Source organism: Peromyscus californicus, unplaced genomic scaffold, assembly GCF_007827085.1.
Source record: "Peromyscus californicus insignis strain IS unplaced genomic scaffold, ASM782708v3 Scaffold_11__1_contigs__length_118956290, whole genome shotgun sequence".
Taxonomy (NCBI): Eukaryota; Metazoa; Chordata; class Mammalia; order Rodentia; family Cricetidae; genus Peromyscus; species Peromyscus californicus.
Window position 1 is genome coordinate 93,838,948 of NW_026294402.1, and position 23,284 is coordinate 93,862,231.

The 23,284-nt window shown below is 49.0% G+C and overlaps 1 protein-coding gene across 9 annotated transcripts; it reads left to right on the forward strand.

Moving 5' to 3' along the window:
- The first annotated feature begins 1,282 nt into the window (after positions 1-1,282).
- On the forward strand, positions 1,283-21,397 carry Nme9 (NME/NM23 family member 9). 9 transcript variants are annotated; one of them, XM_052717977.1, is made up of 13 exons: positions 1,283-1,374; positions 1,732-1,768; positions 5,296-5,353; positions 8,853-8,956; positions 9,700-9,771; positions 12,043-12,159; positions 12,843-12,918; positions 16,275-16,357; positions 16,679-16,891; positions 17,654-17,808; positions 18,779-18,915; positions 19,398-19,461; positions 21,056-21,397. In XM_052717977.1, the coding sequence occupies exons 2-13, from the start codon at positions 1,736-1,738 to the stop codon at positions 21,060-21,062; spliced, it is 1,119 nt and encodes a 372-aa protein (XP_052573937.1). In that variant the 5' UTR covers positions 1,283-1,374; positions 1,732-1,735; the 3' UTR covers positions 21,063-21,397. The 9 variants fall into 9 exon arrangements, with proteins under 9 accessions (XP_052573937.1, XP_052573931.1, XP_052573970.1 ...); XM_052717971.1 differs by having other exon boundaries at positions 1,292-1,381; XM_052718010.1 differs by having other exon boundaries at positions 1,292-1,381; positions 16,679-16,771.
- The last annotated feature ends 1,887 nt before the right edge of the window (positions 21,398-23,284 follow it).

Genomic DNA, 23,284 nt, shown 5'->3' on the forward strand with positions numbered 1-23,284 from the left:
CAGACGAAAGCATTTCCTTAGCCACAGTTAGACATTTTTGCATTAAAACAAAGCAAAATAATAAGCACATTTCTTAGCATAAGTCTAATTAAAAAGTATGTTTACCAGAGATTTATTTTTGAACAAAACAATCTCACTGACTAATATTATCAAATATAAAAAATCAAGTTCCAGAGGTTGGAGAAATAGTTTAATGGTTAAGATCATTGGCTGCTCTTCCAGAGGACCCACATGATGGACCAAAACTGTCTGTAATTCCATTCCAGAGGATCTGACGATCTGGCGCCCTCTTCTGACCTCCTTGGGCACCAGGCACAGACACATTTGCAGCAAAACACTCATACATATAAAAAATAAGACTCCCGCCAGGTGGTGGTGGCAGCGGCGCACGCCTTTAATCCCAGCACTCGGGAGGCAGAGCCAGGTGGATCTCTGTGAGTTCGAGGCCAGCCTGGGCTACCAAGTGAGTTCCAGGAAAGGCGCAAAGCTACACAGAGAAAGCTACACAGAGAAACCCTGTCTCGAAAATAAATGAATAAATAAATAAATGAATGAATGAATGAATGAATAAATAAATAAATAAATAAATAAATAAGACTCCCCCAACCCCCGAAAGTCTTTTAAGTAGCAGCATACAAAACGGGGTAGCCCAAGGTGATGCATTTGAGGGCAGACTGGTGGTTCAAACCGTATACTTAAATTCTTATTTTTAGATTTATTTGTTTCATTTTATGTGTGTGTGTTTCCCTGGATACAATGCAAGTGTGCCACGTGTGCCAGGAGAATGAGGAAGTCCGAAGAGGCTTGGGATCCCCTAGAACTAGAGCTACAGGCCGTTGTGAGCTACCATGTGGGTGCTGGGAATCAAACTCGGATCTTCTAGGAGACCAGTATGTACTCTTAACCTGAGTCACCTCTTCAGCCACACGCAGCCATCTCTGTCTTTCAGTGGTATAAATCAGACTTTTGATATGCTTGGATTAATACCCACTATTTGAACCTGTTAGGGATATGTGAACTTGACTCCCATAGTTAATTTTGAATTCACAATTATTTGCAGGCTTAAAGACAATTCTCATATTCCTGGAAAGCCATCTCCCGCGTGGTACTCCTTCTTCAAGGATGTCATGGATAGATGGGATGAAAAGCTGTACACCAGCTTTGGCAGGCGGGCGGGAAAGAGGCGGGAATCAAGCTGCACAGAGCACGGAAGGGTGGGATCTTTACCTTAGTGCCTCTAGAACCTGACATTCCCTCCAGCCAATGAGAGCTCCCCACTGGCAGCGGTGGGCTGGGTGCTGGGTTGCTAGGACGACCATTGCAAAGACGCTGCCGAGTCGAGTTGGAGATTTTCTGGCTTCGTCCAAGGCCCCGGTATCTGGTATCTATACCGTTCGCAGGGGCTGTTTCCCAGTAGTTCATGGAGACTTGTAGGGACAACGGGACCCTCTTTATCGGCTCGAATTCTTCAGTGGACACTATAATGTGGCAAACTGCCAGTGCTGCCTGCGGGTGCCTCTGGGCTCCTGAGTGAAGGGGCTTTACAGACGCCAGCCCCACTTCCGAAAACAGCCTGATGATCCCTTGGGGCCCCGGGAGGAGGGAGGGAGAAAGAGAGAGCTAGAGTGCGCCAGTCTGTGTCTCTGTGCACTTTGCATCCGTACATTGATTTACCGTCTCTTTAAAAGAGGCTCTAGGCTTGCTGGTTTGAACAGTTTGGTTTCTTTGCAGAGCCATGGGCAGCAAGAAGAAGGAGACTGCCCTGCAGGTAAGCCTCTAGGGGCGCTAGCTCCAAGCACTTGGTTGGAGAGGGTGGTGTGGGTGTGGGGTGCAGTATAAAGATGACTTTCTACTTGCTAGCAGTATGCGACAGTGTTCTGGAGCCCGAGTGCTCTACCCTTCTGTGTTAAAGTAGAAATACCTGGAGCACCTAGAAACAGCAACCTTATATATAAATATACCCGACTAAGGCAGAAGCCCTTGGTTTATTTATTATGTATACAGTGTTCTGCCTGCAGGTATGCCTGCAGACCAGAAGAGGGCACCAGATCTCATTACAGATGGTTGTGAGTCACCATGTGGTTGCTGGGAAATTGAACTCAGGACCTCTGGAAGAGAAGCTAGTGTTCTTAACCTCTGAGCCATCTCTCCAGCCCCAAGGCGGAAGCTCTTAATGGGCATTAGCATAAAACCACAAATCCCAGAGAAGATGCAGCAGCCTAATTCCCCAAGCTTATTTTCTGTTGAATAATAATTGCAGAAATGCACAGGATATACATTCTTTGGATTTGGGCATGCATCTGTGTACTTTGTGGTGACCAGTTTCCCGGCACTGTTTTGTTCAAACAGCAAGGCTTGAGATGTGTTGTGTGATGAGGATTTGCTTTGTAGACTGCTTTTCTTCACTTGCACATAGGACAGGCCAGCTCTTTCCTCCTCTTCCTCTTCTCCTCCTCCTCCCCTAACCTCATTCTCATTGGTTTTGAGACAGAGTCCCTCTATGTAGCACCTGTGAAGTGAGACTGTATACATATCCCAAAGGGTCATGAAGCCTTGACATCCTACAGCTCCAGAGTGAGGGTCTTTTGTGGTAGATTCTGAGTACCTGGCTCCCTCATTATTGCTGTGCGAACCATTTCCTCAACCTCTCTGAGCCCTGTGCAGAAGCAGGGCAGGTAACACATAAACTGCAAAGTTATAGAGATGGGACTCCGATGGCTCCAGGCCAGCCTACATGCTCTCGGTGTGTCTCACACAGCCTGTGTGCTTCTTAGTTCAGCCTTTAATGCCCTGTATCCCCCTGGGGGTAATATTATTTGTTAGTGGTGTTTTATACTATTTCTCAGAGTTGAACATGACCCAGTACTCAAAGTGCTTCCATCTGCTGAGGGTGTGTGTGTGTGTGTGTGTGTGTGTGTGTGTGTGTGTGTGATCTTTCTCCACCCACAATGAGGTCGCTCTTTGAATTCATTGCCCAAGAGCTCCAACCAACCCAGAAACCCTGTCTTCTGTCTTCAGGGTTCTTTCTGTGGCTGATGCAGAAATCACATGATATCAAGGAATAATCTGGTCAAAAGATGCCAAGCAATCTGTTCACTCTCTCCAAATGCAGGCCTTGGGGAAGTTTAAGTATTGTCCATGCTGATATACCCTACAACCCGGAGTAAGACAGTTCATCTGGTCCCAGGGCTGGTGTGGCTCACTCCATGAAGGGGACCAAGAGGGAGAGAGATGCCAATGACATCAGTTAAACCTCTGGGTGGTGACAGGGCTATTCTGTCCTTCCTGTCACTTGCTTCAGGGCAGTAGCTATGGGGCCAAGATGATATCAGTCCAACTCTCTCACTTAAGGCTTCAAAAGATCTTTTCTCTTTTGGGTCTACACACACACACACACACACACACACACACACACACACACACACACACACGCACACACACACACAAAGAGAGAGAGAGAGAGAGAGAGAGAGAGAGAGAGAGAGAGAGAGAGAGAGAGAGGGAGGGAGGGAGGGAGAGGGTGCTTCCTTGGAAATGGAGACCTATAATAGAGGATCTGCACACATTATATGGTTTCCTGCTGTAATTGATGGATAATATATCCTAACATAGACCTTTACATATTTTTTTTATCAAGAGCAAGTTGTATAGGGTTGGAGAGATGTCTTGGTGGTTAAGAGCACTGGTTGCTCTTCAGAGGTCCTGGGATCAATTCTCAGCAGCACCCGAATAATAGCTCACAGCCTCTGTAACTCTAGTTCCAGGGGATCCTCAGTGTCTGGCCTCCTCAGGCACCAGGCATGCAAATGGTGCACAGACATACATGCAAGCAGAACACCCACACACATAAAAAAATCTTAAAAAAGAACTTTAAAGAACAAGTTGTAATTCTCATGATCCTTTCATGTGTCTAGTGTCAAAGTAACACCCTGTCGTTTCTCTTTGCTGTGACAAAATACCAGACTGAAGCAGCTCAAGAGAGACGTTCATTGGGCTCACTGTACCGGAGCTAGTCCATCACAGCAGAGAGGGATGGCAGCTCGTGGCTCCGTCCTCGGCAATGAAAGCTTGCAGTATGGCTTGTTACGTCTGGGCAGACAGGAAAACTGAGACAGGCCTGGATGTGGGTACTGAGCTATGGAACCTTCAGTGCCTAGCCAGACTGCCTTATATAATGTGCCAGCTTTGCCCCGGACTGTAAAGGCTCCAGAACATGCTCCAATGCCACCGCTGGCTTGAGACCAAATGTCGAGTCATAGAAATAAAACAGCTGAGGAGAGATCCCATATAATTATGCAAAAGAAGCTTGACAGAAACCTTGGAGCATGATTCTGGGGTGTTTCTCTGTGTGTGTGTGTCTGTGTCTGTGAGTATGTGTGTCTGTGAGTGGTGTGTGTGTGTGTGTGTGTGTGGTGTGTGTACCTAAACTGATGCCTGTGTCTGCCAGAGGTTGATGTCAGGATGTCTTCCTCAGTTGCTTCTCTACCTTGTGAAATAGGATCTCTTCCTGAACCTGGACCTCCCCCATTTCAGCTAGAAGGACTGGCCAATGAGCTCCCAGGATCTTCCCCAGATGCACATCACCATTCCCCCACTTTTTACATAGGTGCTAAGGACCCAGACTTAGGTCTTCATATTTGTGCAGTGATCATTTTACTGAGCCAGCTCCCCAGCTCCCCATCAGCCCAGCTCCTTGTTCTCTCCTCCTCCTTCTCTCGTTCATCTTTTCTTTTTCTCCTCAACCTAGATTTCTCCTCCTATTTATTCTCTGTCTGCCAGCCCCGCCTATCCTTCCTCTGCCTAGCTATTGGCTGTTCAGCTCTTTTTTTTTTTTTTTTACAGATTTATTTATTTATTATGTATACAGCATGTATAACTGCAGGCCAGAAGAGGGCACCACATCTCGTTACAGATGGTTGTGAGCCACCATGTGGGTGCTGGGAATTGAACTCAGGACCTCTGGAAGAGCAGCCAGTGCTCTTAACCTCTGAGCCATCTCTCCAGCCCCCCTGTTCAGCTCTTTACTAGACCAATCAGGTGCCTTAGGCAGGAAAGGTGAAACAGACACAACACATCTTTACATAATTAAACACATGTCCTTACATTGTTAAACAAATATAGCATAAACAAAAGTAACACACCTTTACACAGTTACGGTAATATTCTGCAGGATAAACAAATGTAACACATCTTTGCCTGTAAAAATAATATTGTCTAAGAGAGAGCAGTGGAGAAAAGGAAGCGGCTTCCCATCCCTGCCCTCACTGACGCTGCTTTTGATCCTTCTGGTTGCAGGTCAACATCAACACCCAGGAGCTTTGGGAAGAAATGCTCGGCTCCAAAGGACTGACCGGTGATTCGAAATGAAACCATGTCCCCTGATCCATTCTTTTTGAAATCATTCCGTAATGCATGTGAAGAAGGGGTTACAACAAGCTGCATTTGCTTTTAAGCCTGGGTCTCAATCCCTAGAACTGCATAAGCCAGGTATGGTGGCACGCATCTGTAATCCCAGCCTTTAGGAGCTGGATGCAGAATGCTCAGAGTTCAAGGTTCGTGGCAAGTCTGAGGCTAGCTTGGGCTGCCTGTGACTCTGTTTCAAAACGTACAAACACACAGAAAAAGAACCAGGCAATTTCTTTGTCTGCGTGCACAGTAGCCCTGCCGTATCTATGGTGTCACTCTCCCTGGTTCAGTTTCCTGCGTCCTACCATAGTCCCATGGAAAATTCCAGAAATGTAAGTTCATAATTTAAAAATTACACACCATTCTGAGAAGTGCTGAAATTTCATGCCCGCCCACTGGGGGACACCAGTCATTCTTTTGTCCGGGGTATCCACATTGTATCTACCACCTGCTCATCATTCTCTCAGAAGCTAGTTATCAAACTGTCTCCGTCCTGATGTGCTTGTATCCGCTTTGGTCCTATCCAGCTTCTGCTCTCCACAGTGTCTTGGGGCATACCCCCTGAGGATAGCGGGTGCTGTTGTTTCTCATGTAGTTGGACATCAGTAAATTCAGTTCGGTGAATGAGTCAGTACAGTCAGGCAGCACGGTCCTTTTGGTTTAGAGCTGATTGCTGTGCCCCGTTTGGTGGCCAGTCACTGGAAATCTTAATGACCTGAGGCACAAAAGGAGAATGTTTGGGGAGGAAAACTGGGGTTTCCTGGAACTCCCAGGATGGAGAAAGAATGAGATATCGCAGAGAATTGGGAACAACCCGGGCCTGCACGACCATTGTCCACACCTATCTTCTTTGGATCGGTCGCCCATTGCTGGTTTACCCACAACAGTGGCTTATACACTTACTACCCTCCTGTATCTGCAGGCCAGGATTAAGTACAACCCAGCTGGGTGCCTCTGGTCCCAGAGGCTTCACCAGGACTCAGTTTGTGTATTACAGATGGCTTTTCACTTGGGAGCAGACTTGCTTCCAAGCTCTATAGGGCTGTTGGTGGACCAGGCTCACTCAGTGGTTGTCAGCAGGGTTCATGTCCTCCCTGGTTGTTGGGGCCAGAGACAATTTCTTGCCATCAGTTTCTACCTGAGGCTACTCATATCATGGTAACTTGCTTCCTCCAGAGCTGGGGCCTTGAGGGGACACAGCTGCAAGTTGGCCTTTTGTCCAGTTAATCTTTAAAGTCGTATCCATACTTTATTGTGCTCATTAGAAACCTGTCATGAAATCCAGCCCATCCTCAGATGCTGGGGCTAACATAATGGTGTGCTTACCAGGAGACTGGAGTCTTTGCAGTGCCCACCCTGTCCTACCCATTAATTCTTCCTCTTCTCTTGGTCTCTCTGCATTCTGTTATTCTCAGCACTCTATTCCTCTATCTGTCTATCTATACGACCATTCAGCATTCAAGAATGTGCCCTCTCTTGAAAACTCCACATCCTTCCAGCCCCTCTGTTCCTGTTTCCTGAGGTGGGTCCTGAACTGAGACATCTTTCCTGAGCATGCCATGGTTTTCCCATGTCTTCATTTCCTCCATGTTTTCTGTTCTGAGGACAGTCACAGTTCTCATTCCAAGGCCTAGCTCAAAAGTAGCCTGCCTCTGTGAAATCTTTCCTGGTCTCCACTTCCCTCCTCATGGGAACCCCTAGGGCTCTGACAAGCTCTCCACCACATTTCCAGTTTGACAGACCCTGTCTGTCTCTCCAGACTCTAACACAACACTATTGGCTTTTTCATCTGGCATCTGTAGCAGATTCGTCCAAGCCTGGGGCCAAATGGATATTAAATAATGCTAGTCCCATTGATCTGGTGTGTGTGGGTGTGAGTGTTGGCACACTCTCCAGTTGGGGAGATTATGAAGCCTTTTTGATGGTGCCAAGGCTTAACTGTTGTACCCATGTGTCTGGTCTAGGCAGCTAAATACAGCTTCAGGGTGAAACAAAGCGTTTGCATTTTTTTTTTTTTTTTTTTTTTTTTTTTTTTTTTTTTTTTTAGCCAACAGTCCATAATCTTTTACAGATTCTGCCATGTGCTGGCTGCCCTGCTAATCACTCATGTGACCATGGCTAATGTTTCCTGAGCACTGACTATGTCAGGCCTACTCTGAATAGTTTAATGGTGGAAGGCTCCTCCAAGACCTTCTCTCACTGGGAAGGTTAGAGGAATGAGTACACACACACACACACACACACACACACACAAAACCATGCGGGTGGAGGGGGTAGTTAACAGTGAGAGAGAATTCATCTTTCTGGCGCCAGGAGAAACTTGTTTCTAAAGCCATCCACACTGGAAGTCTCATCTGCTGCTGCCATTTCTCATCTGCCTGCAAATTTACACCAAGTATCCTCTGTTTGGCTTCCTGTCCGTCAGAGTAAAATTGCAATGCTCTTCCTTCCCAGTGTTCCCACCCTCCACCTCCTCCACTCATGGGACCACCCCATCAGTCTTTTTCTTCATCACTTCTCCCAGAGCCAAGTAGGAGAGAGGATGAGAAGCTGGTGGAAAGTGTCAGTGAGACAGAAGCCGGCAGACACTGGCCTCGGAAGCAGTAGTATAGACACTGCAGAGACTTTACTTGGGCCCCATTTCTTTCCCTTTGGACTTGAACTTGCCTTCCTCCGTAGAGCTGTTTACAGCATCCTCAGTCTTCAGAGACACTTTCCTTACTTCATCCAAGTGCGGTTTTGCCTGTGGTGTGTTGGAATCCAAACATCTGTCAGTTAGGAAGGTCTTATTCTCAAAGAAGCCCTAAGTCGTGTTCTCAGAATAGATGCCAAATGCTCAAGCCCCCTTCCCCCCAGGCATCCCGGTGTCTTTTTTTTCTCTTGTCCTAGGTTTTCTAATTGGTAATGGAAAGCCATGTTTCCTATCAGTGAATAAGCATCAACTGGATGCTGCCTGGTCACCTATAGTGACCTCCTACTTTTGGAGTAGTTTATGTTCCCTTCAGATATTCACTGAGTAGCACTCTGGTCCATGCCTGATCCCCCCAAGGTAAAGGGATCACCTTAAAACATGTTTCTTCTTCTAGCTATATTCACTTCATCTCTTCCTCCCTCCCCCCGCCCACCTTTTTTTTTTTGGATAGGATCTCATGTAAAATAAACTCACTTATAGTTGAGGATGGTCTTGAACATCTGATCTTCCTGCCTCCACCTCCCCAGTGTTAAGATTACAGTCGTGAGTCACCACACCAAGCTACTTCAGAAATATTTCAGATCCAGAATGCCATGTTGGAAATGAGGGATGGTTGCGTTTTACGCTCAGTCCTGATCTGCTAGGTTGACACCTATGCTCCAAGCATGTCCACTGCAGGGGGTGGAGGTGTGCAGCAGACTGTCGGCAAGGACATGGCTATCTGCTGAACATTGTCGCTACTTGACTCCTGCAGTTGTGGACGTCTACCAGGGCTGGTGTGGCCCCTGTAAACCTGTGGTTAGCCTCTTCCAGAAGATGAGGATCGAGGTTGGTTTGGACCTTCTTCATTTTGCTTTGGTAAGATTCCTTCTTTAGCAAAAAGCCACACAGCGGTGTAAACAAATTAAACACGGAAGAAGCAAGGGGCAGGAAGCACAAGCTGCCCTTTTCAAATAGAAAGGCAGCGGCTGTCACGGTGTTCGGTGGTTCCTGTAGACATAAAGGCGTCAGCCTCACCACCAAGCTGTATGCCCGGGAAGAACACATGTCACTCAGGTGCATCTGCATCTCCATCTTGGCTAGTGAGCATTGTTGGCTGAAATGTCACTTTCAGAACCCAGTGTTTCAGGACTTCCATCCTCTATGTCATGAAGGGTGTCCACAGGGAACTCCATAGAGGTGTGAAAGAGACCCCACTGACACACTGCACACTGATGCATTGCAAGGGCCATGGACACTGAAGACAACAGGAGCCCACAGGGTTACACTAATTCTCAGGAGCTCAGACTCTAAAGGCCATAGACAGTGAGGGGAGGCCTGAGGACCTTTAGGCCTGTCACAACCACAGGAGGATGTCAGATGGTGGGGTTCCCTGGACCAGTGGAGTAGCTGAGTGGGGAGCCAGAGAAGCTCATCTCCTTCTCACTTGACTCTTCAAGGAAGTGCCACTGGCATAAGTGTCACCAGGACGTGACAGAGAGTTGGGCTTCATCTGGGAAGCCCGTCATGAGGGCATGGCGCTGTTGTGACCCTGCACTGGCTGCGGCCTAGGGTACCTGCTGACAGTCCTAGGGCACCTGCTGACAGCTGGCTTTCTGCAGGCAGAGGCAGACTGTCTTGATGTTCTGGAAAAATACCGAGGGAAGTGCGAGCCAACCTTTCTGTTCTATGCGGTAAGTACCTTTGCAGAAGCAGGACTGTCTGTTATAGTGGCTTCTTTTATTGTTTTATTAATAAATAAAGCTCTGGAGTCAGATATTAGGGTATAAACCTGATAGATCCACAGAGTAACAGAGAAAAGATCAGCTGCTCTCCTCTCCACTTTCCAAGATCAAAAAGACCCTTGAATCTTTCTAAGCACCCCCCCCCCATTCCTCTTTGTGTCTCTTTATCTTCCTCTGGGTCAGCCAGAAAACTCTATGGTTTATTCCAACCAGCTGGACATGGACTCCGCCCTCTGAATCAAGGTTTAGCTCCATTGAGGTCTCACAGTGACAGTGCAAACTAATCTCCCACAACAGTTTGTTGACTGGAAATCTGGTGTTCAGATAGATTCATCAGCTCTCTGGAGCCACCGTGAAGCCTCAACAATGCTAAGGGGCGATGCTGTCCCTGACACACCCTCTAGACTAATTCACAAGCCCATGCGGAACTTCCCTAAGACACGGGCATGCCCAGCTGTGTTCATTCCTGCCCGTGGGCCCCCGTGCTGCAGAAGAGGAAAGACACAGCTCCGTCGTGGCCACTGGTGGCTGGTCGGCCTTCCTAGGTGACTGTGCGTGGCAAAGGACACATGTCCTGGAATGCATATGCTCAGACTTGGACACAATACATTGCAGCTTTACTCTCAGAGCACAGTTTTGCGATTTCTCTTCTCTGCCAAGGGGAACTTCGAGAGGAAATGAATACGTTATAGAGAAGCTGTGTATTTGCCTTGACAGCCACAGTGTGACGTGAAAGAAAAAGCAAGGGAGCCTCCGGGGAAGCACGAGGTTCTGTGGTGACGAGTGGCTTGGACGTCTTCAGATGGGCCAGCTCCATGCCCCTTAGAGCCTACTGCTGCACCCCTTGCTTCTCAGGTTGTGGCTGCCTCCCAAACTCAGGAGGCAACTAGTGAATAGGCTGGTGCAGACTCAGCCCCGCCCCTTCATGGTAGTCAGGGAAACCACGGTCTGCTCCCCCAGGACTCCTGACAGACAGTCTGGGTTACTTAGTCCAGCTCTTAGCCTCGGCACCTTGAGTGTCACATATTAAAACTTATTTTAATTATGTATTACATTGTGTGTGTGTGTTTGTGTGTGTGTGTGTGTGTGTGTGTGTGTGTGTGTGTGTGTGTGTATGTGTGTCTGTGTCTGTGCACTCACATGAAGGTCAGATGTCAGTTGGCTCTCTCCTTCCACCGTGTGGGTCCTGAGGATTGAACTCAGGTCATCATCATTTGTGGGAAGCGTCTTTACCTGCTGAGCCATCTCGCCAGCCCCACGTTAGAAACTTAGGCTAAAATGTCCCTTGATCTTTGTCCTTTGGTAGTGAGGCCCAGCTTCTGTATGGCTGAGGTCGTGGGGAGAAAGAACCGCTCAGTGGGAAGGAGAGAGCCGCCCGCCCACCCAGCCCCACTGGCCACCAGAGCTGTCACAGAATGCAGTCCTTGCTGAAGTTATTTGATTACTTGGGCCATGGCGGTTAAGAAATAAATCACAATCATCTGTGGGGATTCAGGCCACAGTCTCCAACCCATGGTGGTCCACGAGAAGACGGAGAGAAACGGAAGCAGGGCCATTCTACAGGAACTACCCCTCAGATCCATTTCTCAGTGATACACGTGGAGAAAATGAAAGCGGAAAGCTCAGGTCCACTCTGAGCGTGACCACTGCGAAAGCCTCCCTGACTGCCGTAGCCAGTACTGGGAACTCACTCTTCCACTTCCATGCTGACAAGCTTCGAACGCGAAGTCCTCTATTAAAGCAGCTGTTCTATCCTAAGTGTGTGTCTGGAGTGACCGCTCCACTGTAACCTTGACTGAGGCAGTTCTTACGCCTTCCTCGGGTTAGTGCTGTATTCTTTGCCTCAGTCTGAGTGCCTGGTATAGTGAGTGAGCACTCAATAACTCTCTGTCAATAAGCCACATGTAAGTCACATTTAGTCACACAGTTTTCTGTGACTTGTTCCTCCGTTAACTACCTGCCAGTTGCCCTGAAGGAAGCTTTGACAAGGGGGGTATCAGGGAGGGGTGGAGATCAGAGAGAAAGCATTTAAGCACTAAGAGCCAAATTGAGGGCCTCGTGGTGAGATGGGCTCCAGGAAGGGGCAGCAGCAGTGAGCGGGGAGGAGGTGGGCATGGGGTTGATGAACCTTGACCTTGGGCACAGCCTTAAACATTCTTGTCTCCTGAAATCAATGACCAGCTGTGAAGAGGATTTCACGTGGTCTGTCACACATTCCAGGGAGGCGAGCTGGTGGCTGTGGTGAAGGGAGCCAATGCCCCCCTGCTTCGGAAGACCATCTTACACCAGCTGGAGGTCGAGAAGAAGGTTCTGGCTGAAGGCAGGGAACGGAACGTGGTAAGTGGAGGTCACTCATCCAACTGGCAGACTCACAAGTGTGCTCACATGGGGCCCCTCCCCATGAGGAAGCCTTCATGTCCTACAGTGGGCTGTTCTTCACCCAGGCCTCGGGAGAATGCACATTCAGAAGCCTCTTTCTTTCCAGAGCCCCTGGAACGTCTTTCATCCATTTCCCTTTCACTCACAACTAAACTCTCAGTCATGACTTCAGGGAGGGAGGTAAATTTACAGAACTGAGTAGTGACTTAGTCAGCCCATAACAAAATACTCAACTGACTTAAGTTCCTTTTGGCTCACAGTCTAGGCTTCAGGCCATAGTCAGTTAGCTCTGTTGATTTTGAGCCAGTGTCTAGGCTGAAGGCTGAAGGCCTAGACACTGCCCTGGGTGCCTCATCCCTTGTTTGAATGCCAGCTGTCCACTCTTTACCGTTCCTTAGGCTCCCCTTGTGCTTGGTTAAGAGGCAGGTTCTGAAGGCTCAAAACCAGCAAGGATTTCCCCCACCATCCAACTGTTAGAAAGGCCCTTGTTGCCCAAACTCTGATGACCTTGGCCCCCTCCCCAAGGCTTATGCTCTGCATTTGGAACCTCTGCATTTGGATGCTGTTTCTGCAGATGTCGAAAGGCCTCATAATAATTTTCATTGGCTAAATCCTTTCTATTCCTGACTGCTTTGTCCTAGGTGACTGACGAGGTTCTTTCTGGCGTAGCCAAGTGTCCTCCCCGAGAAAAGGGTGGTGGTGAAGAGGAGGAGATAGGTGAGTGCCGAGCCGGTGGGCAAGGTGGATTCTGACTTGATGTGCATCTCAAACAAGGGCGTCACCAGGCTATTGGGCCATCTCAGTTCTGGGAAGCTGGCCATGAGCATTCTGTCTTCAGCACCTGGCTCCCAACAAATGGGACCTCCTTTCTGCCCTTCGGTGGCACCGGGGGTACATTCGACAGCTGTGGGATGATACTCAAATATGACTTCGATGGCAATCATTGGACATCAGGAAATGATCCTTCTAGAAACTTCAGTAATAACGGAGCAATGAGTTCCGTCTGATCTGGAGAGTTCAAATTTCACCTTCTGCCTCTCTCTCTCTCTCTCTCTCTCTCTCTCTCTCTCTGGAACATCAGGAGGCCTCTCCTCTCCACAGCCTTCGGTCCTCTCTCTGCTCACAGCCCCACCCGCTCTCTCCCGAATTCTCTAGCTATCAGTCACAGGTTTCACATGCACTGCATTGTGGCTCTTCTGCGGCCTTCTTCCTATGAGAAGAGTGGCCTGGCTGTGTGTGAGGACCAGAGAGTTAGGCTGTCTGCGGGGAAGATATAATAGCAGCCAAGATACCAGGGAACCGGCATAGGGTGCCGGGGAACCCGGCCTGGATGCAGCTGGTAGCAGGAAGCCTTAAAGTTATCATCCCATGAGATACATGTCTGTTTCTCCCGGGTACACAGTAAGGACTGTTGGGATTGGGCAGGAGAAGACGATCAGAATTGACTCTCACAGGAAATAATCCTTCCTATGTTATGGCCTCTTTCCTCCTCTGTTATAGCCTGAGCAGTCAAGCCTCTTTGACCCTGAAAACCACATGAAACTCTTTCTCTCCCTCAGTCCCTCCTCCCTCTCAGCTAAGATTCGTGAACTTTGTCCACATCTTGAGGCCACCCCTCACCTTCACTCCTGCTGAGGGGCTGTGGCCTGACTCTGGACCCACTGCTCCTGACAGGGCACTCCCGAGAGGCACAGTGACGTTTCGGCTGCCAAAGGCCACAGTCTCTTCCCGCAGAGAAGGGTGATATTCATGGTGCTCACGTGCATCCCTTCTCAATGCTTCCCCTACTCACCCACCCCCTACCCTCGGGTGTTCCTTCTCAATGCTCCCCCCACTCATCCACCCCCTACCCTCAGGTGTTCCTTCTCAATGCTTCCCCCACTCACCCACCCCCTACCCTCAGGTGTTCCTTCTCAATGCTTCCCCCACTCACCCACCCCCTACCCTCAGGTGTTCCTTCTCAATGCTTCCCCCACTCACCCACCCCCTACCCTCAGGTGTTCCTTCTCAATGCTTCCCCCACTCACCCACCCCCTACCCTCAGGTGTTCCTTCTCAATGTTTCCCCCACTCATCCACCCCCTACCCTCGGGTGTTCCTTCTCATTGATCCCCCCCACTCACCCACCCCCTACCCCCGGGTGTGTTTGTGTTTATCTGGAGATGGGACCTAAGCCCTCAGGCAGGCTAGGCCAGTCCCTCTGAGCTACAGCACAAGTCCCCACCCTCTGCCTTCTGAGATGACATCTTTCTGTTTCTCTGGCCTCTTTTCCTGGACTTCCCCTTTGAGCTGAAGCTGGAAGACGAGGCCTGTCTTAGTGATCTCACAAGCCCACCCATCCATCACGGAATCAATCGTAAGAGTACTTTAATGTCAAGTGTTCACAGTCTATCAGAAATGATAACCATAGAAAAATCAACAGGTGGTTGCTTAGGGTGACATATACTGTGCAAGTCAGCTTTTCTGTCACCATATGAAATATCTGGGAATAATCATCTTATAAACAGACTCCCTTTTGATCAATCGAGGGCAACAGAGGCCATCACCCGTCACCCATCTCTCAGGACCAACTGACCCATGTTCAACAGCTGTTCACATGAACCCTCCTCCACTTCAGCCCTCTATAGGCAAGATGTCTCTTTTGGCTCAGAGTTTTGGAGCTTTCAACCCATCATCAGTTGGTCCTGATGCTTTGGGGCCTGTGGTAAAGCATCACAGGGCAGGAGCATTTGGTAAAGCAGGCATCGCCGAGCGAGCAGGTAAACAAGAGGGAAAGGAGCTGGAGCACCTCAACCCTCTGCAAGAGCATAGGCCCTGTGCCTGGCCACCTGTCAGTGGGTCCCAGCTTTCAAAGGTTCAGCCACCTCCCAACAAGGCCACAGGCTGGGGACCAAGGCTTTAGCATCTGGGCCCTTGGGAGACATTTATCCAATGGATAACATGTGCCTATTTAGTACAGGCTTTACAGATATTCCCAGTAGAAACCCTCCTTGGATACAGACAGTTTTGTTTCATTGTGGCACAACAGATATAAAAGTTGAGAAGCAGTAAATAGATAATGGGAAATGTTGATTCTGTTGAAAATGCAGATAACTTACCAAGGCCAAGTTCATGTAAACAGGAGCCCAATAGAGATGGGCTCCTGGACTGGACAAAGCTCTCCCTACAGTTTCTCAGAGCATATGGCATCTGATCAAGGTTGATCCCAGCACAGCCAATTAAAGTTAAAACCAAAATGAAATTAAAAAAAAAGCTCAAGCCGCTCTATCCGACCCTCTCTCGGGGGGACTTGAAGTGAAGACAGGGAGCTACAAATTAGTAGCACGTGCTGGAGTTGAGAAGCACAAAGTTCATCCAGGGCTTGAGGCAACCATTTCTGCCACAAGGCAAGAAAGGCAAAGAGCAGAAGGGGGCTGGAGAGAGGCTGGGTGATTAAGAGCACTGGCTGCTCTGCCAGAGGACTCAGCTTCGATCCCCAGCACCCACATGGCAGCTCACAACTGTCTGGAACTCCCACCCCAGCGGATCCAATGTCTTCTTCTGACCTCCATGGGCACTGGATGCCCATGGTGCATAGGCACACACGGAGGCCAAACATCCACACACATAAAATGGATTTATTTCACAGAAGCAAAGGAGTCAGGAGAGTGAGAAGGGAGCAAGGCAGGCAGCAGCGAAAGCCGAGACCCACAAGAGGGGGTGAGGAAGGCATGAGGGAGTCACCTCTATTCCTGTGTTCCTTGCTCACCCGTCTCCAGGCAGCTCAGTCAGTCATTCCAAGTTTCTGTCCCTAAACAGCCTTTTGGAAATGTCCACCCCTATGTGTCCCCAGACCAGAGTTCCAAGAGTCAGACTCTGTCCCTCTAAGTCAGGCTGGGGTTCCTGACTGTGGGCTGGTGCCAGATTGGTGCCATTTGCTAGAGTCCAAGGCACAGCCTAGAGGCCAGAGGCTGGAAGCCTAGAGGCCAAGCCTACCCCTGGTACTCAGTGCAATGGAGCCTGTCCTAACAGTGTCACTGCAAATGGCCTCCCAGAGCCTCAAGCATCTGACAGCACCTCCCCGGCTCATTTCAGCGTCACCAGAGAAGACCTGTACATTAGCCATCATTAAGCCAGACGCGGTGGCCCATGGAAAGGCTGATGAGATCATGATGAAGGTAGGAGATACAAGACTTACCTTACTTGTTCTCAGGTCCCCTCGCAGTGGATACACAGGGATGGGGGCAGTGGCAGCTGTGATGTTCTGAGGAGAGGAGGCTTCTGATGAGTTACAACTCAAACTTGGTTCCAATGTTAGATCTGGGGGCAGGTCCTGAGGGGCTGAGGACCTGCACTGCTTCTAATGTTGCCCATCTTTATTTTTTATCTTTCTGTTAAGATCACTGTAAATGCGGGCTTAAGTCACATTTGCAGAATACACACTTACATGTATGTATGTATCTGTAGACATATCCATATATACAATGTATATTCTGCAGATCCAGGAAGCAGGATTTGACATTCTATCAAATGAAGAGAGAACCCTGACAGAGGCAGAAATGCAAGTGTTCTATCAACACAGAGCCGGGGAGGTCAGCTCATCTGCTCCTACTGGTCCATCTCACTCTCTCTTCTCCTCCTCCAACACTATGCTGACAGGTTTAGGAGTTGGGGAGAGCAATACGAAGAACAAGAACAGGAACGGCAAGTGGGTGGGTAATGGGTTTGCACTCAGAATATGATTAGCGCCTGTACAGCTCATGTACAATGGCTCCAAGGAAAAAAAATTTTAACTGTAAGTAATGGAATAAAGACTTTTATTAGAAGGATGTTCCGTAACTCCCAGAATTCATGAAAGAAAATGAAAATGCTTAACAAGAGGACTTTAAGAGAAGAGAAAGTTCTAGGGCCCACAGGAGCCGAGGCAGTAGGCAAACCACTCAAGACATCACTAACTGCCGTTTTAGTCTACACGCCTTTTCTGCTTGCTTCTGCTTATGATTTGCCTACTTGGAGAGGATGGCCAATCGCTCTTAGGCCACAGCACCACTTCCTAGGCCAGAGGTGCGACGGTTGCTAAGCATCATGGTTGTGAAATGAGGAACAGATGACATGGAGGGGAGCTCTTCCCCTAAGGAACCCCAGGATACTGTTATTGAAGGAGAAAGGGCTGCAAGGCATGGTGAGGGGAAGTTGCATCTACACTGAACCCTTGGAGATCCAACACCCATATATTACATAGCCACACATACAATAATTTTACATGCCACTACCCACCTGGGGTACTTACCTTCCTGGGGTCCTGGGGTGTGGCTGGCCATCACCATTACAGCGGGCAGACAGGGCTGTGTGTCCACAAGCACACAAGTGTGTTTATAACTCCCTTCCAGTCTGTGGGTTGTCTGGGTTCACTGGCTTTTTTCAGGTACCAGTAACTCCTGCCTCAGGTCACTGTTTTTCTCCCCTGTGCCTAGGAGGCATTTGAGAAGCTAGTACATCACATGTGCAGTGGACCCAGCCACCTCCTGATCCTCACCAGGACCGAGGGCACCGAGGATGTAGTCACTGCTTGGCGAACCTTCCTGGGGCCTTGTGACCCCAATGTGGCCAGGAGGGAACATCCTGAAAGGTGACACCAGTTGTGGTTCCTTCATCCACCTCAAGCTGACACTTCAGTTGGTGTTTGGTTCGGAATTGTGGGTGATGCCATCAGCTCTCTGGTGGCCAGGTCCCCTTCTATATATCTAGGAAGTCTTTGACATCTTCCTACCCTGGTTGAGTTTCCCAGTCTTGGCTGAATGCCCCTACCACGGGATGCCCCTCCCGCTCTTCTAAAGGGTGCTGCTGAGTGTGGCTCACAGTCACAGATCTCAGAGACCCAGTCAAGCCTGCCAAGTCAAAGGCTGCAGCATGGCCTGACTGTAGACTCAACTCCCACAGCCCTCTGGAGTCAGCTTCCTGCTCAGCACACTTACTTAAACCTGCTTAGCCTGCTCTGGGACTCAGTGAGCAGCTAATGCCAAATCCAGGGGTCCTGGCCTTTGAGGTGACGGACCCATGGACAGACAACAGGAAAGGACTTAGTTAAAAGCTAAAGCTCTAGAGCTGTCCCTTGCAGTCATAAGGGGCAAGGGCATCTAACTGAGACTAAGTAAAGCAGCCGAGGCTCAGACCTTAGGTCACCACCTAATGGGTCAAGTCCCTCCTTGGCTTTAGTGCCCTAGGCTGTAAAGTGGGAATGTCCACGATCAGAAGCCAGAGGCATTTAGAGCTGTGCTCAGCACAGAGGTCCTACCTAGCACTACCAGTGTTACAGTTCTTCTCAAAATTAGTCTTGAAGAGCTGTATGGCACACTGCATGGTGCTAGTCCTACACAGCGGGAATTGTTGTCTCCCTGTGGGCAGAGGTCAAATGCAGCCAGATCCTGTGTGTGATGCCCCTGGCCAGCAGCTGCTGGCATGGCTGCTGTTCTCGGATTCTCTATAAAAAGCAAGCACCCCCATGCTGATTTGGTAGCTGGTGGTCCCGCTACCAGAGAGCAAAGCATTTCTTTTCAAGTGAAGCAATTGTTTCTCTTACATTGTCCCAATGCTGCCAGTCTCCGGGCTCAGTATGGCACAGAAATGCCCTTTAATGCTGTGCATGGAAGCCGGGACAGAGAAGATGCCAACCGAGAGCTGGCCCTGCTCTTCCCCAGTTTCAAGTTTTCAGATAAAGACACGAAAGCCCCACAGGGTAAGTTGACAAGGCCGATTTCTTTATTCAGTATGAGGTGAAAGCCATTTATGACCGTGTGAAACCGACAGCTTGCCTCCGAATTAGCAAATAAAGTTCGGTTCTGAAACTCAGGTCACCACGTAACGGTTTGTTCATCGAGCAGTAAGGCGGCATTTTAATACCACATTGGGCTTTCTCTGCTTACTGTGGAGTCCTAGTTCCACTGCAAAGACACTTTGTCTTTCTTTCTGCAAACCATGAGGAACATCTCACAACTTTCAACAAAATTAAAAATTTATTTTTATAATTTCACATGTGCATGCTTTGCATAGTGATCACTTTCATCTCCCTCCCCACCAAATCTCTCTCTAGTGCTCATGTCTGTTCATTCTGTGCTGTGATCCACCTGTGTGACCATGGGTTTGAAGCTATCTGTTAGCGACTGTCTGGAGAACTCAGAGAGTACACTACACTAAAGACAGTAATCTCCTCTCTCCCAGGGTCTATTGACAGTCAAGAGGAGTTTGGAGGTAAAGGGTGGGACCTCAGGAGGGCCCCGTGCAGGTAATGACAACTGATGCGAGTTAATGATTACGGCAGTTTTACGAGTCTAGGGAATGGGGTTGGTGGACCTTCACCCTGCCTCTCTTTCACAGTGTTTCCTGAGCATTAGAGGGGGCGGTATGAGACTACTTAGGGCTGAGCCCACATCGGTCCCTCATTTTCTGCATCCTGTGCAGCCAGGAGTCTTTATTCACTACTGTCCACTGTCAGGAGGCCTCTTATGATTAAGGCTGGTGTCTCCTTGTCTATGGGTCTCAGCACTGGTATTCAGAAGGCAATTGCTAACAATCGGTCGAGTTAACCCTGAGAAATACGTTCCCCACATGGGCCTACTCTTCCTCCCATACCTGGGTTGTTAGCTGGGTTACCAGGCACTGGTCTCATCCTTTGGAAAGGGTCTTGAATCCATGCAGGTGGCACTTGGTTATTTTATCAACACTGTGTATATGGGCATACTTTGCTTTTCAAATGGCTTCTTCATACTTGATAAAGTTAACCCTCATCTCCCTAATCTCCAAGGCCTCCTTCCCTGCCTAACCCCTTCCATCCATAATACCTCCCTACTTTCTATTTATGTTCTATTATATGCCTTTCCTTAAGTTAATCCTTACCTCATATCACCTTGCTTCCTTGCTTGCACAGTCCATGTGATATGAATCATACTGAATAGTTGACACTATGATCCCCGTGTGAGAGAGCATATGGCATTTGTCCATTTGGGTTTGGATTACCTTACTTAAAATAATTTCTTTCCCCAATTCCATCCATTTCCCTGCACATTTCATTTTTCTTTGCAGCTGAGTAATATCCCACTGTGTATGTACAAACCTTGGTTATTCATCTGTTACTTCCATTTCTTAGCCGCTGTGAATAGGGCAGCAATGAACAAGAGCAGTTATCCCTGTCACAGGGCAGAGAGTCCTTTGGGTATGCGCTCAGAGTGGCATATGTTTTTGAGAACCCTCCCGATTGATTTCCAAAGGTGTAACTCGGGGTCACCGTGGGGCAAGTGGAAGTGAACTGGCTGGAAACAACCGACCAGGGATCCCGGGGAGTGCTGGAGATTTGAGATCTGGCATCTTGGCCTCAGCTGGTAGAGCAAGGAGGATAATTCTAGACGGGTCTGAGGCCAGATCACACTTGGCTTCTGTGAAGCAGCCTTTCTGGGAGGAGCTTCACGTCACTTAGCACTTCTCCGGCTACAGGCTCTGGAGACAGATCCTGGCCCCACTATTCAATAGCTAGGCAGCTTCTGGAAAGTTACATACCTGTGCTGGGCCCATGTCTTCATGTGTGAAGACATGGAGACAATGATAGGCCCATTAACCCCAAACTAATAATTACAAATCACCATCTTCCTCACAGATCTGCTGTGAAGATGAAAGAGACAGGATGTAAAGGTCTAGCCTGTGAATGACCTACCTGAACTGTTCATTTTTAATTCTGGATTCATCCCTCCTAACACACCTATTAGGACCCCCTTGGCTATCTGGCCTGTTGGCACACTCCAGCAGTGTCTTTTGGGGGGGGGGGCTGGGAATGGCAGGAGTCTGGGGCCATGGCTGCTTCTTACAGAACAATGTCACTCCCCTAGGTGCTGAGGCTCAAAGAGTGGTGAGCCCCATGGAGGCCCTTTGCATCTCTAAGCATATCTGAGGACTGGAACACTACTGCCTTCTGCCAAGATCAAGATCACAAGGCCGCCAGAGGGGCCACTGGCATGCTCATGTCTGCACAGGAGGACCTTCAGAGGATGGTTTCAGAGCACCAATATGTTCTTGGTTCAGCCCTGGTTTGTAGACAATGAAAATAACTGTCTTACTAGACAGTCTACAGAACATACCCTACCTCCTAGTCACTGCACTCAATTGAGGCAATGGTGTCACCTCTGAGGACATTGGATCCCCCCAACAATAAATCTACTGTTTTGAGCCTAGCTTGGTACCTTAAAAAAACAGGCATTTATTTTGTGTGGGGGGTGTGAGTGTATGTGTATATGTGTGGGTGTGTATGTGTGGGTACATGCCAGATGACAACTTAAGGAAGTCAATTATCTCCTTCCACCATATGGATCCTGGGGAATCTAAAGGTCATCAGGCACGGCAGCAGGTACCTTTTCTCGCTGGGCCATCTCAGGCCATCCCAGTAGCCCCAACTGAGTAACTTGAGATTTGAAATTAGCTCGATGGGTATGACACTGCCACATACTGACATAGGACAGGTATGAACAGGCATGAACAGGCTTCAGTACTGCCCATGTTACCTATTTGAGTCACAAGGGCAGCCACTAATACTGCAGTTCACCACACATCACGACATGCTCCTAAAACAGTGAGGTTATACGTGGAACCGGGGCTAATCTAATACTTCTCCTCTCCTATTTCTTTGGCTTCTGATTGGGCTAAAGTCTGGGTTTTTTTTTTTTGTAAAACAAGATTTATTTATTTATATACATGTATCCCTGCAAGCCAGAAGAGGGCGCCAGACTCATTACAGAAGGTTGTGAGCCTCCATGAGGTTGCTGGGAATTGAACTCAGGACCTTTGGAAGAGCAAGCAGTGCTCTTAACCTCTGAGCCATCTCTCCAGCCCCTAAAGTCTGGTTTTAAGATCTGATCATGTGTTCCTGTGGGGCCAGACAGCCTCTGATTTTCACTGAGCTGCTGCCCCAGCTGGCCTTTCTTCCTCTCAGGGATTTGAGATTTCAGTAAAAAGTAACTTAGGACCCTGTGATGTTTCCACACATGCGTGGCCACCCCTGTGGCTGGCCACCTTGTTTGAGCATTATTTGTGAGCCGGTCAAACCCAGGCACATTCTGCTCCGAGGAAAGGCTGTGTTCTTCCACACCATGAGGAAAATGCCAGCACTCTCTTCTGCTGGTCTTCTCTAGAGAAGTTCACTCCTGTGATTTCAGGCTCTCAGCAGGCAGTTTTCTCTCAGAAGCCAGCTCTTCACTGGGGGCATTACATTTTCTGTCTCCCTAACCTAAGAACTCTGTTGAGCACTGTGCTGGCTCTGAAGAGGATGGGCCAACCTGCCTGACGTTGGGAAAGAAGGTATGAGATATGATGTGGGGTCTACCGTGTAAAGTCCATGACCATAGTCACCTCTGATGTGTACCCCATGATACACCTCAGGATCTGACCTGGGCTCCCTCATGACTGTGTGCTCAGCAGTTGTTAGGATCCACTATTCCAAACTCCAGGCAACAGAGCACAGCAGGGCCATCCTCTTTTTGTGTATGGGCTCGAGAGGCCCTCCATGTCATGGCTTCCACACAACAGGCATCAGTTATAGCTCCAAACTACCTATAGGAGTATGTGTGCCCAATGTGTGCCCAACTGATAGCCACCTCATCTCCCCAAAGTCCAGATGCTAGGGGCCTTGTCTCTGGTAAGAGGAGAGCTGGAGCAACCGAGGTCTCTCAAAGCAAGGAAGAGGGAAGACTGGGTGGGGACCTGGGCCTGAGGGTGAGATGCTGGTGTTAGTGACAGTTTGAGCCCTTCCGAGGAGGCAGATGGGAGGATGAAGCTGGACACTGGGAGCGTGGTGCAGCACAGGGACACACTCCTTCAGTGCTCTGGCCTTGAGGGTGCTGTGTGCGCAGCACTGCATTGTTTTAAGAATCTGTAGGATTTGTGGCATAAAGAATGGAGTTGGGGAAGGGGCCCCCATAAGTGGCTGTGAAGATCAGCCCTCTCAGGGGACAGCATTCTTGGGAGGGGCTCCCCTCTAAGGGTGTCCGTGGCCTGCTCTCAGTGAGAGCCACACTGCCTGGCAACAGCAGAAGCAGGAGCCTGGAGCTGCAGAGACAGAGTGGCTG

What these genes read in the sequence shown, in the direction of transcription:
- Nme9 (XM_052717977.1), top strand. Translation starts at nt 1,736, where the DNA reads ATGGGCAGCAAGAAGAAGGAGACTGCCCTGCAG. An exon ending in CGGCTCCAAAGGACTGACCG is followed by an intron (nt 5,354 to 8,852) that starts GTGATTCGAAAT and finishes TGACTCCTGCAG; the next exon opens with TTGTGGACGTCTACCAGGGC. An exon ending in TGGTGAAGAGGAGGAGATAG is followed by an intron (nt 12,919 to 16,274) that starts GTGAGTGCCGAG and finishes GGCTCATTTCAG; the next exon opens with CGTCACCAGAGAAGACCTGT.